Below are 13644 nucleotides of genomic sequence, written 5' to 3' on the forward strand. Positions count from 1 at the left end.
AATATTCCATTTGTCATGTATCACAGGTTTTTTGACCACATGTGTCTGTTTGTGAAGTGGCTCTTCCTGCTGAAAGATCATGTAGCATATATATACTCCATCGCTGGTCACTCATGCAGTGTGAACTCACGACGGCTTCAAAGAACTGTGATCTGGGCTAAAGCTAAAGGACATGATTATGTCATATTCATGATGTCATTATCTTCTCTCCAGTGGACGATAGCAAAGTACGCCCCACGCTTCAACGGTTTCCAGCAGCAGGACTCTCAGGAGCTGCTGGCCTTCCTGTTGGACGGTCTCCATGAAGATCTAAACCGAGTCCATGAGAAACCCTATGTGGAGCTGAAGGACAGTGATGGCCGGCCTGACTGGGAGGTGGCCTCTGAGGTCAGTCACTCCACTGATCACATACTCACTGATCACACAAGTTCCAGGGTAGTGAGAATGAACACATGTAGGATGGAAGTGTTGAGATTCTCATTGTAACCTCCTCCTTAGTGTGTTTGGAAGTTTTTTGTGTCAAAGTAAACATTAGCAAACATCTGAGTAGCTGGACAACACATTGGAGCATTTAGCTTCACCACCTTCATACATGATGATATTTTTGAGTTTTGTGTTCAAGCTTCCCTCCAACTCGCAAAAAAACCCAAAACTAAAAAAGTTTCTGCAGTTTAATTGTATTTTATGCAGCAGCAGACATTTTTGATTTATTAACTCAGGTGCAGGATAGAGGATGAAGAAGTGGAAAAGCCAAATAGGTTGGATTGGCCCCTCTGGCTCTAAAGCCATTGTTAGACATGAACTCTGGAAAATATCCAGGAGATAGTGTGCTGTTATGATCAGTTTATGGGTCCTATGTGACGAATCCAGCAGTCTGAGTCAGAGCAAGAGAACTCTCTGAGACATTCAGGTGAGAGACGGATCTAACATGCAGGAGATCAGGAAACTTACCCACTCATTCTGTGTGAATTATCCAAATCTGTCCCTGCTGTGTTCTCATTATCTTAGTAATGACGGAGAGAAGTTGCTTTTGTGGACATTTGTGCTCTCACATACAGCCTCTCCTGACAATTTCTGGAGCATGTCCGGACTTACTGTAAGTGCATCTCTGAAAGTAGCTTAAGTATCAGACCTCTCTAAATCAGCTGAGCATTTTGCCCTCGTCTCCTTGGAGGTATTCTGAGGTAATGAGCTGTTATATCCACTAGTGTCCGCTCAGAAAGTCAGAGGATGTGAACCGAGCAGTCGATACAGTCAACTGAGCTTTCTTTTAAACTGGTAATGTAGCTCTATTGATGTTCTGATTGTCCTGAGGGAAGGGATTTGCAGGATTAATGGTGTGTGATTCTTCTAGTCACTTTATGTGTGTCTCTAGGCATGGGAGAACCACCTGCGCAGGAACCGTTCCATTGTGGTGGACCTGTTCCACGGCCAACTCAAGTCCCAGGTGAAATGTAAGACGTGCGGCCACATCAGCGCTCGCTTTGACCCTTTCAACTTCCTGTCTCTGCCTTTGCCCATGGACAGCTCCATGCATCTGGAGATCACTGGTGAGACTGGAGGACAGGCACTAAGGTTCTGAACGTGAATCTTAACAGTGTGATCAATTCTGAATTCTGGTGTTTGTTGATGTGTGTTTGTAGTCATTAAGCTGGATGGCTCCACACCTGTGCGCTATGGCTTGAGGCTGAATATGGATGAGAAGTACACAGGACTGAAGAAACAGCTGAGCGAACTATGCAGTCTGAAGCCAGAGCAGATCCTTCTGGCTGAGGTCCACAACTCCAACATCAAGGTACAGAGACTCGCACACTGCACTACTGATCTCACAAACATATGTCTGTAAACCCAGCAGGTAAAGATATAATTATCAGGGCAATACAGCACAATTGAATATTACATTAACAACTCGGTTACAGTAGAAGAAAAACGGTTTAAACTTTTTTTTCTTTTTTTTTTCCATTATAAGCTTGACTGACTCTTACAAGATGCAACATCACCTCTTATTGTTGTTCAGGATGTTCTCTGCGTTGTGCAGCCGTTCAGGAATCCTTTTCACATCAATTCACCATTCTCCTGCTCTCAGCTTCTTCTTTGGACAGTTACATTTTGCTCACAATACATTTCCCCCTGTGTTCCCGTGGTATCAAACAATAGGTCAATAGTCTAATAGTGTAGTACAAGCAAACAGTAGGGAAGGCTTTAAAAATAGTGGTTCCAGCTAAAATGTCCACTGTTGTGAATGTCAGACATAGACATAGCAAGACATAGCAATTCAAGGGTGAATGGTGTGTAAGTCAATAACGAACCAGAAATAATTATAATATATGTTCTGCAGTAATATGAGGGTTCATACAGTATGAGCTCTGCAGGAGGTATAGTGCACTGGTTGTGTATCAGCATCTCACAGTGGTCTATTCAAACAGGTTAGACACAAGAGAATCTGATTCACCCACATGTTTTTATTTGCCTAAATGTGATTTGCAGTGTTTGTTAGCTTACTAACTACTGACCTGGTAGGGAGTGTGCGACATTATTTTTCCTGGGTCGTAATGTGCAAATTTCCACACTGTTTGTTACTAATCTCTGTGTCCGTTAGCCTTTTGCTGCATGATTAGCATGATGCTGACTGTTAATGTTAGAAACAGAGTGTGATTCTGCAGACTGATGTACGGATTCCATGTGTGCAGAACTTCCCTCAGGACAACCAGAAGGTTCGTCTGTCAGTAAACGGTTTCCTGTGTGCTTTTGAGGTCCCGGTGCCAGGTTCACCAACGTCACTGACCTCACCCACACTGACAGGTGAGCTCAGCCACTCACTTTTCTGTGTTTGCATGAACCATACATCTGTCTGATATACACAGTTGCATTCACTATTTCCTTCTGAACTTCCTCTCCTCCACTTTAAAGACGTCACTCCTGTAGCTAACGGCTCAGCTCCTAATGGTCACCTGGACAATAAGCCCTGCCTCATTCCTAACGGTGGGCCCAGCATGATGGTTCCCTGCAGCTCAGAGATAACTGTTGGCAGTGCGGTCACTAACGGACACATCACACCAGTGCAGGAAAGCCCCTTTATTGGATACATCATCGCTATGCACAGAAAGATGGTAAGAATGGACGTCATTTAAACGTTTTATCTTTTAAATTTTCTCTACCATGAAAAATGATTTAGACTACACAAATATCATCCACAGCTTAATGTAACAGCTGCTTTGCCTGTTAGTTGAGAATTAGCAGGAAACGGTTCCTGGCTGAGTCCTTGCTCTTACATGTAATTTGTCCATTTCCAGATGCGTACAGAGCTGTACTTCCTATCATCTCAGAAGAACCGGCCCAGTCTGTTCGGCATGCCCCTCATAGTTCCCTGCACTGTCCACACCAGTAAGAAAGACCTTTACGATGCTGTGTGGATCCAAGTGTCCCGACTGGCCAGCCCACTGCCCCCACAGGAAGCAAGCAACCACGCCCAGGACTGGTACGCTAACATTCGACAAAGCTCTGGGGTTTTTTGTAGATGTTTTTGAAACTTTCACAGAGTCGAGTTTTGGAAATGTCGTTGGCTCTGTAAAAAAAACAACTATGGAGTTCTTTTTAAAGTGGATGAACAGAAATATAGTGATCCAGATCACCAGATATTTTTATTTCTTCCTTGCTCAATAACTTACATACCCAGATCCTATCTTTACTTAGCATAACCTGTTTGGTGAAGTTGATAATATCTCGCTTGCCCATGTTTCTTGTTGGGTTTTATAAGTCTCAACTACCAGCAGTGAATACAAGTGACAATCATGAAATATATTAAATAAAAATAAAAAACACCATGTTGTTTGAGGTTCCACGACAGCATGCCACCAGTGACTTTGTACAATGACATGAATCATAGAACTTGAACCATGGTCCAGTATATGATCAGAACAGCATCCCTAGTAATGGTCTGTATCTAGGTTGTTTAATTTTGTGACTGACCCATTTAGTAATCAATCAAGTAATGAAGCAAAGACCTGTACCATAGCAAATCTAAAGCCTGATTCATTTCTGCCGCTTTTGTTGTATTCTTGACTTAACACAGTAAACAAAGTCCGAGTATTGACGCACAATCTGTGTCGTGCGATTAACACTTTCATATGACATCTTCACGGACGGTATAAGCAAAATTAAGTTGGAAAATAAGTAAATTCTTCATTCTCTCTCTTCCTCACCACTAACCTGCAGTGATGACAGTATGGGCTACCAGTATCCCTTCACTCTACGGGTCGTGGGTAAAGATGGCAATTCGTGTGCCTGGTGTCCCTGGTACAGGTAAGACACATATTTCTTACAGCATAGGGAGTAACTTTTCTGCTACTGTGTATGTATAATTCTTCAATAAATGGACTTTTAAGAGTTTTCCACCAGTAATCTCCTCATTACTGCTTGATGATGGTTATTGGTCATTGAGAAAGTGGTATATACTACACATCTGAAGCAAGTATCTCTTAACAGTTGCTTATAATGCTTCTAAAATGCACGTAAATAGACGGAGAAGTAGTTAGTGGAACATATTGAATCTCAGAATAAAATCTATAGAAATCCTGTCTTTCTTGAACAAACGTAGATCAGAATAATTTAATTTAGGTTTTTTTCCATTTTTTCAGGAACATAAATACAGTATTGGTTTCCAGATTTTTGTTGCTGAAGTCAGTTTATGAGCAGCTGCTGCATCTGTGTGTCTGTGTCTCCAGGTTCTGTCGAGGCTGTACAATAGAATGCTCAGAGGATAGAGCTTCTGTTGGGAATGCTTACATAGCTGTGGACTGGGACCCCACTGCCCTGCACCTCCGCTACCAGACCTCCCAGGAGAGGGTGAGACTCTTACACACACACACACACACACACACACACACACACGTATGTACACACACACGTTTGCATAGCATTCGTAGTGAGGACAACTAAGTGTCTAACCCTAGTCTAAACCTAATTCAAACCCTAACCCTAAAACCAGGTCTTAACCCTGAAAAGCCATTTTTAGGGGTACAATACAAGAACAAACACACACACATACACACACACCTTTATTAAAGACGGACACTAATCACTACTTACTCAGGGTAACCATTTCTAATTTTAGTCTTGACCACTTTTTCCAATTGAATAAGCTGTTCCTGATTGTCTGACTGGTCTGAGGTCAAAGGCACTGTGACACTGACCCCATAATTTAGACCTGGTCTTACCACGCAAACCACATTCAGAGGTGGTCAGGGATGCATGTGGCCAAATTCTTTTGCCTGTGTGAACCTAAATCCATCCTTGAATTAAAGACAGCCTCCTCATCCTAAATATCTTAAACATCTTAATTCCTCTGACCCACTGCAGATTCTCACTGAACTGGAAGGATTTTTTAATTTTTTTTTTTACACCTACCTTGATTTATTTATGAAAACCTCCCTAAAATGAATGCTGATGAACAAAAGTTACTGTTTTTATAATGGTCAAAATCATATGCCCCTCCTACTTTCATGCTAATCTGTCCAATTTAACATAAGCACTTTTGCTCTCTCTCACTTAAATACATTGACAACAGATCTATGCTCACACTGGTTATATACATGTATGTATTTATAATCTGGTGTTTGCAAACAGTAACAACATCTGTGTGTATTTGCTTACAGTGCAGGGAAGTTACATTCTATCACAAGTGGTCACAGGAAACATATTCAGGGCACGTGTTGATGCCAGGTGTGAAGAGATCAATTGAACTCTGTCCACTTGTGATAGGATCTGGGGCCACAGTGTCACACTTTTGACCACAACTCACAAACACATGTCCTTCACTGTACTGACAACAGTCTGTCAGTCACATAAGAACCATCAAGCATCTTCACTTCAGTCCTATGACTACATCGTGTTCTGCCTGCAGATCGTGGAGGAGCACTGCAGTGTGGAGCAGTCTCGTCGGGCCCAGGCTGAGCCCATCAGTTTGGACAGCTGTCTGAAGGCCTTCACCAGTGAGGAGGAGCTGGGAGAGGACGAGCTCTACTATTGTTCCAAGTGCAAGACCCATCGACTGGCCACAAAGAAACTAGATCTCTGGAGGCTGCCGCCCATTCTGGTCAGTGAAACGCTCCTACAACTGTGTCACACCTGAGCTTGTGTTGTTGTTTTTGTTTGTGCGTAGAGAAAATAAAAAACAGTACTTGTGATGCATCTCCTCACCAGATTGTCCACCTCAAGCGCTTCCAGTTCGTTAATGGTCGCTGGATCAAATCCCAGAAGATTGTCAAGTTCCCACGGGAGAACTTTGACCCCAGCGCCTTCCTGGCTCCCAGAGACCTAGAGCAGCACTGCCTGCACTCCCGCAGTGAGAGCGAGGATCTGCTCAGGGTTGGAGAAGACAATCTGTCCTCTATCTCTGCCCCCGCTGGCTTCTGCAACCTCCCCAAAGGTACCACATGATTTTCAATATTCTGTATGTTTGGAGATGCCTGGAGAGTGCGACGTACTGTAAAATAAAACAAACTGTGTTTTAACAACATGAATGAGCACAACACTTTATCACCAAGCTGCGTCTCCCTGTGGTTCCTCAACAGCCTCCCCCGCCTCTAGCAGGAAGTCAGCACCTTCTCTCAGTCGGACCAGCAGCCCCTCCAGTAGCCCAAAGAGCAACAGCGGTGGCCGTAGGCCCGGCCGGCTACGTCTGCCTCAGCTGGGCAGCAGACACCGCCTCTCTAACAGCAAAGAGAGCCTGGATGGAGCTACTAATCCTGAGGCTGAGCCACGGGAGAGTGCACCAACGGTGGACACAGAGGGGGGGAGCACATTAGCAGGGGTGACGGGCCTTACTGGTTCAGGAGAGGCCAACATGTCTGAGTCACTGTGCAGCACGGAGGCGTCAAGCAGCCACTGTGATGTGGTCCTGGTGAACGGTGACAGCAACGGGCTGAGCTCAGACTGCAGCACTGAGAGCTGCATGGATCCTGACAACACGCTGCTACAGCACAGAGACAACATGTGTCTGGAGGCCGTCTACAACCTCTATGCAATATCAGTAAGTCACCGTCATGCAGGCGGTTGATTTAATGGGCTCTCAGTTTGAAACACATGGAGTAATCTGGTGTGGTTTATCTCCTCAGTGTCATTCAGGAATCATGGGAGGAGGCCACTATGTGACATATGCCAAAAACCCCAATGAGAAGTGGTACTGTTACAATGACAGCAGCTGTAAGGTAAGACACAGTCACAGTTCCTGTGCTTGTATTTAATAGGGATCTTATTGACGTTTCATGTTATTAAGAGATGAATGACTTCATCTTCCTGGTCATGTGAGTGCTACAGGATGTATGGAGTCATTGTAGGTTTATGTTTTTTCACTTTCAAACCCGTGGTGTTATGCTGTAGAGTCAGGAGGAGGATTTCCTCTGACCGCTCAGACAGGTCAAAGTAATGTTTCCATTAAAAACACAGCAGGATGTTCCTGCAACAGCAGTGTTGCACCGCTCTGTTACCAGGGTCACGATTAGTGACAGCGTTTTTACAAACACTGATATTTCAGCCTGGTTTTAATGTTTAATGTTTAAAGTTTAGAGAGAGATGCAGTGGAGCAGGAAGAGAGGAGAGAAAATACAACAAAGATTTATATGGATAATACTCAATAACGTTCAAAAAGCATTTTTGGTTAAAATGGCCATCCCAAGTATTTAACTGCTTATATTTCATTACCACATAGACTCTAATGTATTGTACCATTTACACACACACACACATGCACAGGGATTACTGAAAGTGATTTGTTCTTGTCAAAATCGTAGTATGGAAACAGCAGTTAGGCTGTGATGATCCTTTTCCACAGACTTTGGTGATGTGTATGGAACAGCAGTGATTATACCCTGCATTCAAATAACACTTATGCTATTTTTCTGTCTTTTGTGTATATGTAGAGTTTAGATAACACATAAAAATAACTGACCAGGTCCAAAAGGTTGGATAAACGAAAAATATTTTACTGTTATTTTAATTTTAATGACATTACCTGTTTTATTAATGACCCGCTTGCAGTACCTTTACAGCCTAGCAGGGGGCAATGACACACACGTCGGGAATCACTGGATTGTCACAGTTTCTGTGGCAGCACAGCAACAAAATGTCTACTATTTGACTCTCCTCTTTCATCTTCAGGAAATGCACTCTGAGGAGGTCGACTCTGACTCTGCCTACATCCTGTTCTACGAGCAGCAAGGTGTGAACTACTCCCAGTTCCTGCCCAAGATCGACGGCAAGAAGATGGCTGACACTAGTAGCATGGACGAAGACTTTGAGTCTGACTACAAGAAATACTGTGTCCTGCAGTGATGGCACCATAGTCTTCCGTCAGCCAGCACTACACCTGCTCTGTGCTGCCCCCTGCTGCTCTGAGCAGGAAGCAGTCTGAGGAACAATGCCTGGAGTCAGACTGAGCTCTCTGCGTTTAGGGATGCGTCGCAGCACTTTCTACACTTGATCACAAACATGGATTAGTGCAAAGGTTTACCAAGGTGACAGTGAAGCCCCGGTGAAAGCACTAAACTGGTGCACTTTGCTCCTCCTCCACCTCCTCCCCCTCCTCCTCATGTGAACAACCCTAGCCATAACATACATGTAACACAAACTTGCATACTAACACATCTCTGAATGTATGCCTATGTGGCCAAGTGACAAAGACGTGAGGACCTGAGTGACCAGAGCCCAGATATTTTAAGTGAAGAAGGAAAATTACAAGGCCATTTAAAGAATTCCTCTCGTAACTGCGAGGCCAACAATTGGACACAGTTTTAATGCCAAGTTTGAACGAGGTCCAAAGCTTCAAAACCCTACTGTGATGATGTCATATTTGATGCCACAAAGTCAAAGTCATGTTAAAAAGTTGATGTCACATAGACTTTAAAAAGAGATAAATTATGAGTCGTAGGCTACCTCATAGCGTCTTGCAGCCTGTCAGCCAACTGCTCCCTAAACACCTGTGACAGTATTAATAATAATATGTAAATGCTTCCTTTTTTATACGTGGTACAACACAAACCCAACCCAAACATCAACACCACCCTCTAAGGATGCTCGCGCACGTCCTGATGAAATTAGGTTTGAGCCGTCAGCTGCCAAATGTCCACGGTGTCAGTGTCCATAACCTCTCTGCACTCTCTCAGATCAGGATTCTTACGAGCATTTGTGGTTTGCTATTTTTCTTTTATTACTGCACATGCATTCTTTTTTAAAAATGATTTATTTTAAGGTTTGGGTCAGGCTCATCTTCACTTCAACCGCTGCATTTCTCAACTGTTGAGATTCGAACTCATGTCAAGTCAGAGGTTACTGCTTTCCACAATAAGAAATCATTTAAATTAACTGAGATTGTATGACACCACTGAACCCAAATATTTGTAGCAAGATCAACCAAAACTGCTCCCTTTTTTTTATTAGATTTCATACATTCGAATTTCCAGTCAATACCTGGCTTCTACAATACCCACAATGCAAGTTTACTGCCGACACTTTACGCCTGGACGTTTGTCTTTTTAAAATCAGGAGAGATCCGGTTTTAAATCCAAGACCCCTTACACAAAAAACTGTATTCTTCAGCCAAATGAGTGTATAAAGGAAGAAAACAGCGTACAGTACAAGTGTTGTAAACACACTGATGTGTGAAGTCGGTGGTTTCAAGCATGTTTCACTTACTTGTGGGTGTGGTCACTTGTAGCACCTCCATTCACCCTCGGGTTCTTGGGGTAAACCTGTGTAGACCTGTAGCACGTTACCAAGACCAAACACTGACAGTCAAACAACAACAACAACGTTTCAAACCACTGACAGAACAAACCGGCATAAAATGCTTGACTTGATTTCCCGTGTCCTCCTCTTTGCCCCGAAAAAAACGACCGTTTCATTTCAGTGTCAAAACGTAGTTTCATTACTAACGGGGAAGTTGTGCTGTGACGCAGTATTTGAATTCCTCAGATATTGTGTATGACGTTATTGTTTATACTTCGTGCACAACATTGAATGTTTCAAAAATGTGCGTTTAGTCACAACTTTCTCTTACCTTCAGTATTTTTACTTGACATATCGTCTGTATTCCTGAGTAAAAACAGTTTAATTTTGTTTATTTCTTTCATCACAAAGTAACTCCACACACACACACACACACACACACACACACTGTTTGTGCGCGGGCCTTCCAGTGGGTAAATCTGGCCCTGACGGGTCCTATGGACCCAATCCTGTCAAAGTCTGTTTAGGACTTCTCTTCTCTGTAATATGATATATATGTGTGTGTGTGTGTGTGTGTGTGTAAAGTCATTTCAAGGTTCCTACATAGAAACAAACAAACAAAGGTGATGTGGTACTAATTACAGGAGAAGCTGTGACCGACTGTGTTCACTTATATTTTTAGTAAGGTCATTTAAAATAACCCCTATTTTGACAAGCGACAAGTAATACATTTCAGGTTGTATGGTAAATCCATATAGTAATTCAAATATTTCTTTCTGCAAGAGTGATTTAAGACATTTCACACCATTACTGTGCTTCTCTATGAATATAACATATGGTTTAAGTTTGCCGTTTGTTTCTTCTTTAAAAAAAATAACAACCAAAGTCTGTTGAATGTGTTGAAGTGAAGCATGTGTCAGGACTGTAGTTAACTCTGTAAACACTTCTCTACATCACTGGACCCGTCATTTCAATTGTTCTTTTTTTTTTCTTTGTGCTAAATCTAAAAAAAACAAAAACTTTTGCTCTTCTTGTCTGAAGGTTTGTCGCTGACTGTTGAGGTTAGTTTAAGACGAACGAACCCGCGTTCTGCTGTGTGTGTGTGTGTGTGGGACTGTGATCACTGTGACTCCCCCGTCGCTCTCCTCTTAGTCTTTTTTAGATCACAGGAGCTGAATCTCTGTGTCCACCCCTTTTTAGCTGCTGTTTCTTTTCTTTGGAGAAGGTGGTGTCATTACGGGGGAGATATCTGTCGCTGAATGAAACCGTCTTTTCCTTTGCAGAGTGTGTGTTTGTTGAACAAAAGAAGAGAATGTACATACGTGTGCTTATGTATACAGTATATATGTTTGTGTGTGAGCCTGTTTCTCTCCATCCTTTGCACCGAGCCGTAGACGACGTCCAGTTTGTGTCCGTGTTTGTCATCACATGCCTCAAAGGGAACATTTTTACTAAAGATTTGTCTCTTGACTACTCGATTGGAAGTTGCTTCTTTTTAAAGGTGCAATAGCTGTCATTTTCTTTCGTCCGTCTTTGGCCCTCACGACTTTCATAATCCAGGAACAAAGATTTTTCTGCCCTACGAAAGTGAACTGTGCAAACGCTGGTCCTGTAAAACACGGGGCTATCATCCGAAGCCCCTCCTGCCCTTGTAAGCCCCGCCTCCATTGTCCCTACCCACCAAAAGACTGATTCCTCGTCACAGACAGTGCAATCTACTACTGAGCTGTCTGTAGCCTCTTTCTTTTTATTTAAGTTCATTTCTGTCGGATCAGAACCACACGTGTTAATTTAAAAGAACTTTTTTTTTCTTTTTTTTTTAAAGGTGTTTGTTTGAAAGAAAGTGAGTTGCACTGACATGAAAAACGTGTACATAAAATGTGTTTTGTAAATAAGCCAATGAAAAGTATGTATTTGAATATGAACTGTACAAAAATGCTGTACTTGTAGTTGTATATGGAGTGATACTGTTGATCTGTAACAAAGTACCCAACCAACAAATTAAATTCTGCAGAGGAAACAATGACAGCTGACTGAGATCTTTTTATTTGTATCCCGAGTACAGCATTTTATTTTGAAAGGTAGATATTTAAAATGACATTTTAATGAATTAATTATGAACTGAAAACTAAAAACCATTGCTTTTCTCGCTGCCCAGAACAGACAAAGTAAAAACAGGCTTTATGGAGGAATATTCAGGTTTTTATGCCAGATGTATTCAAATGTTTAAAATAGTATGCAGCCTTATAACCTACATGCCACTAAATAATAAGTATTGTATGTTCATGTGCAGTATGTTTTTCAGGGCGACACATTTGCCATATTTTTATTGGGAGACATTCGTAAATCCTTACGTCTTCTGATTTTTATCAATTTATCGGGTTCAAGTACGTCAAAATGCAGCTTTACTGAAAAGGCCATTTTCTCCATGACATAAATCTCATGTTTTCAGTTTAGTGTGGACAGTTTTCTCTGAAGCCAAATCTACATTTTCCTCCAAATGATAAACTGTGTTCATTTAATATGTGGATCAATGTGCACTTTCAATAATCTTCTGTATATTCGACCGAAAAGGAAGGACATATGCAATAAAGGTGCTTATTAGGTGGTAATTTATTTCTATATGGGGAATTACTATTAATTACTATTGTTCTCGTTGAATCGTGGTCTTGTTTAAAGTAGTTGAGGACCTTGGATGTTGTGGGTGCAGCTGGTCTGCAGACGACAGAGCGAGAGAGAGGAAACCACAGTGAGGGTCTCTGCAGCTGAAACACAGCCACTGCAACACTTGTGTGCAGGGACCTTTGTTTGATCCTCACTGACTCATTTCAGCCTCTTATGCAACAGCAAAATGAAGCTTGAAAATGAAGAGTGTTTTACCTGTCTGTGTGTGCGTGGATCATCAGGATCCTGCAGTGACCGTGAAGGTAGAACCTTCACACAAGTATTCTTCTGTAAAACACTTTCTTTTCTATTGTTTTAAGATCTTCTAGAGATGGACAGTTAGCACTGACACAAACATTTTACTTATGATTTAAAGAAGTAACAGACAGTCGTCTCCGTGGGAAAGATGCAACAGTAACACAACAGTGATATGGACGGAGGTCGTTTTTGGGGGGTTTCAAAGCAGGTGTTGAGTCCTAATCTCTCTGTGGAAACAAGTGTCAGATATCTGAAGAAATAAAAAAGCTCTTTTGCTTTTCATTATGACTATGTCTGAGTCATAATGACTCAGACATAAAGTGCAGCAACTTTCAATTTAAAGGTCCACTGTGTAAGAGTTAGTGACATCTAATGACGAAGACTGCAGGGCCACATACACAGCACAATGTGATCTTAAGTGGGCCGGACCAGTCAAATAATAGCATAACAACCTATAAACCTTTGTTTTACATTTACTGAAGTCTCTTTTTGCCTCAACATTCTTGAGATAAATACCATTAAAGGGTAAACGAAGCATAATATTGTTGAAATTGCACTTATACGTCATGTGCATGACAACTTACAGACCACAGTAGATCACATAGGTATCTAGAACTCGAGAAATATAGTATTTAGTGTTTAGTACATAGTGAAAAACCTCAATTTCCGCCAATTCACTACTGTTTCCACCACTTAAACTACTTAAAATAAGTTGAAGTCATCATTTAATGATCAATTATAACTAAAACTCTGAAAAGTGGTGATAGAACGTGTTTTATTTAAATCATTCTCAACAGTTTTGGTAAAAAAAAAAGAACTTCTATGGTCTGAATTTATAACCACCAAATAGATAAAGACGAGAGTCAAATGTCCACTGAAGCGGCGTCTCTGTGTCTCAGAAGGAGTTCACATGCTCTGGATATCAACATAACAACATAAGTGAAGTTTGAGCTGCATGTGTGTCAAACCACCTGCTGCGTCTGTTCATTTCCTCTGCTC

The 13644-nt window shown here is 41.9% G+C and overlaps 1 protein-coding gene across 6 annotated transcripts in view; it reads left to right on the plus strand.

Moving 5' to 3' along the window:
* The window catches only part of usp32 (ubiquitin specific peptidase 32), a 49736-nt gene extending 37987 nt beyond the window's left edge, over positions 1 to 11749 (plus strand). For all 6 annotated transcript variants that reach the window (XM_044031661.1, XM_044031662.1, XM_044031665.1 and 3 more), the window contains exons 22-34: positions 214 to 387; positions 1376 to 1550; positions 1644 to 1795; positions 2691 to 2802; positions 2911 to 3110; positions 3294 to 3478; positions 4216 to 4302; positions 4725 to 4845; positions 5903 to 6094; positions 6202 to 6427; positions 6573 to 7030; positions 7116 to 7208; positions 8158 to 11749. In XM_044031661.1, coding sequence (XP_043887596.1) covers positions 214 to 387; positions 1376 to 1550; positions 1644 to 1795; positions 2691 to 2802; positions 2911 to 3110; positions 3294 to 3478; positions 4216 to 4302; positions 4725 to 4845; positions 5903 to 6094; positions 6202 to 6427; positions 6573 to 7030; positions 7116 to 7208; positions 8158 to 8331 — 2349 coding nt within the window. In that variant the 3' untranslated portion in view covers positions 8332 to 11749. The remainder of the gene's footprint in view (positions 1 to 213; positions 388 to 1375; positions 1551 to 1643; positions 1796 to 2690; positions 2803 to 2910; positions 3111 to 3293; positions 3479 to 4215; positions 4303 to 4724; positions 4846 to 5902; positions 6095 to 6201; positions 6428 to 6572; positions 7031 to 7115; positions 7209 to 8157) is intronic.
* The last annotated feature ends 1895 nt before the right edge of the window (positions 11750 to 13644 follow it).

The sequence above is a fragment of the Solea senegalensis genome, linkage group LG8 (genome assembly GCF_019176455.1).
Source record: "Solea senegalensis isolate Sse05_10M linkage group LG8, IFAPA_SoseM_1, whole genome shotgun sequence".
In the NCBI taxonomy this organism is placed as follows: Eukaryota; Metazoa; Chordata; class Actinopteri; order Pleuronectiformes; family Soleidae; genus Solea; species Solea senegalensis.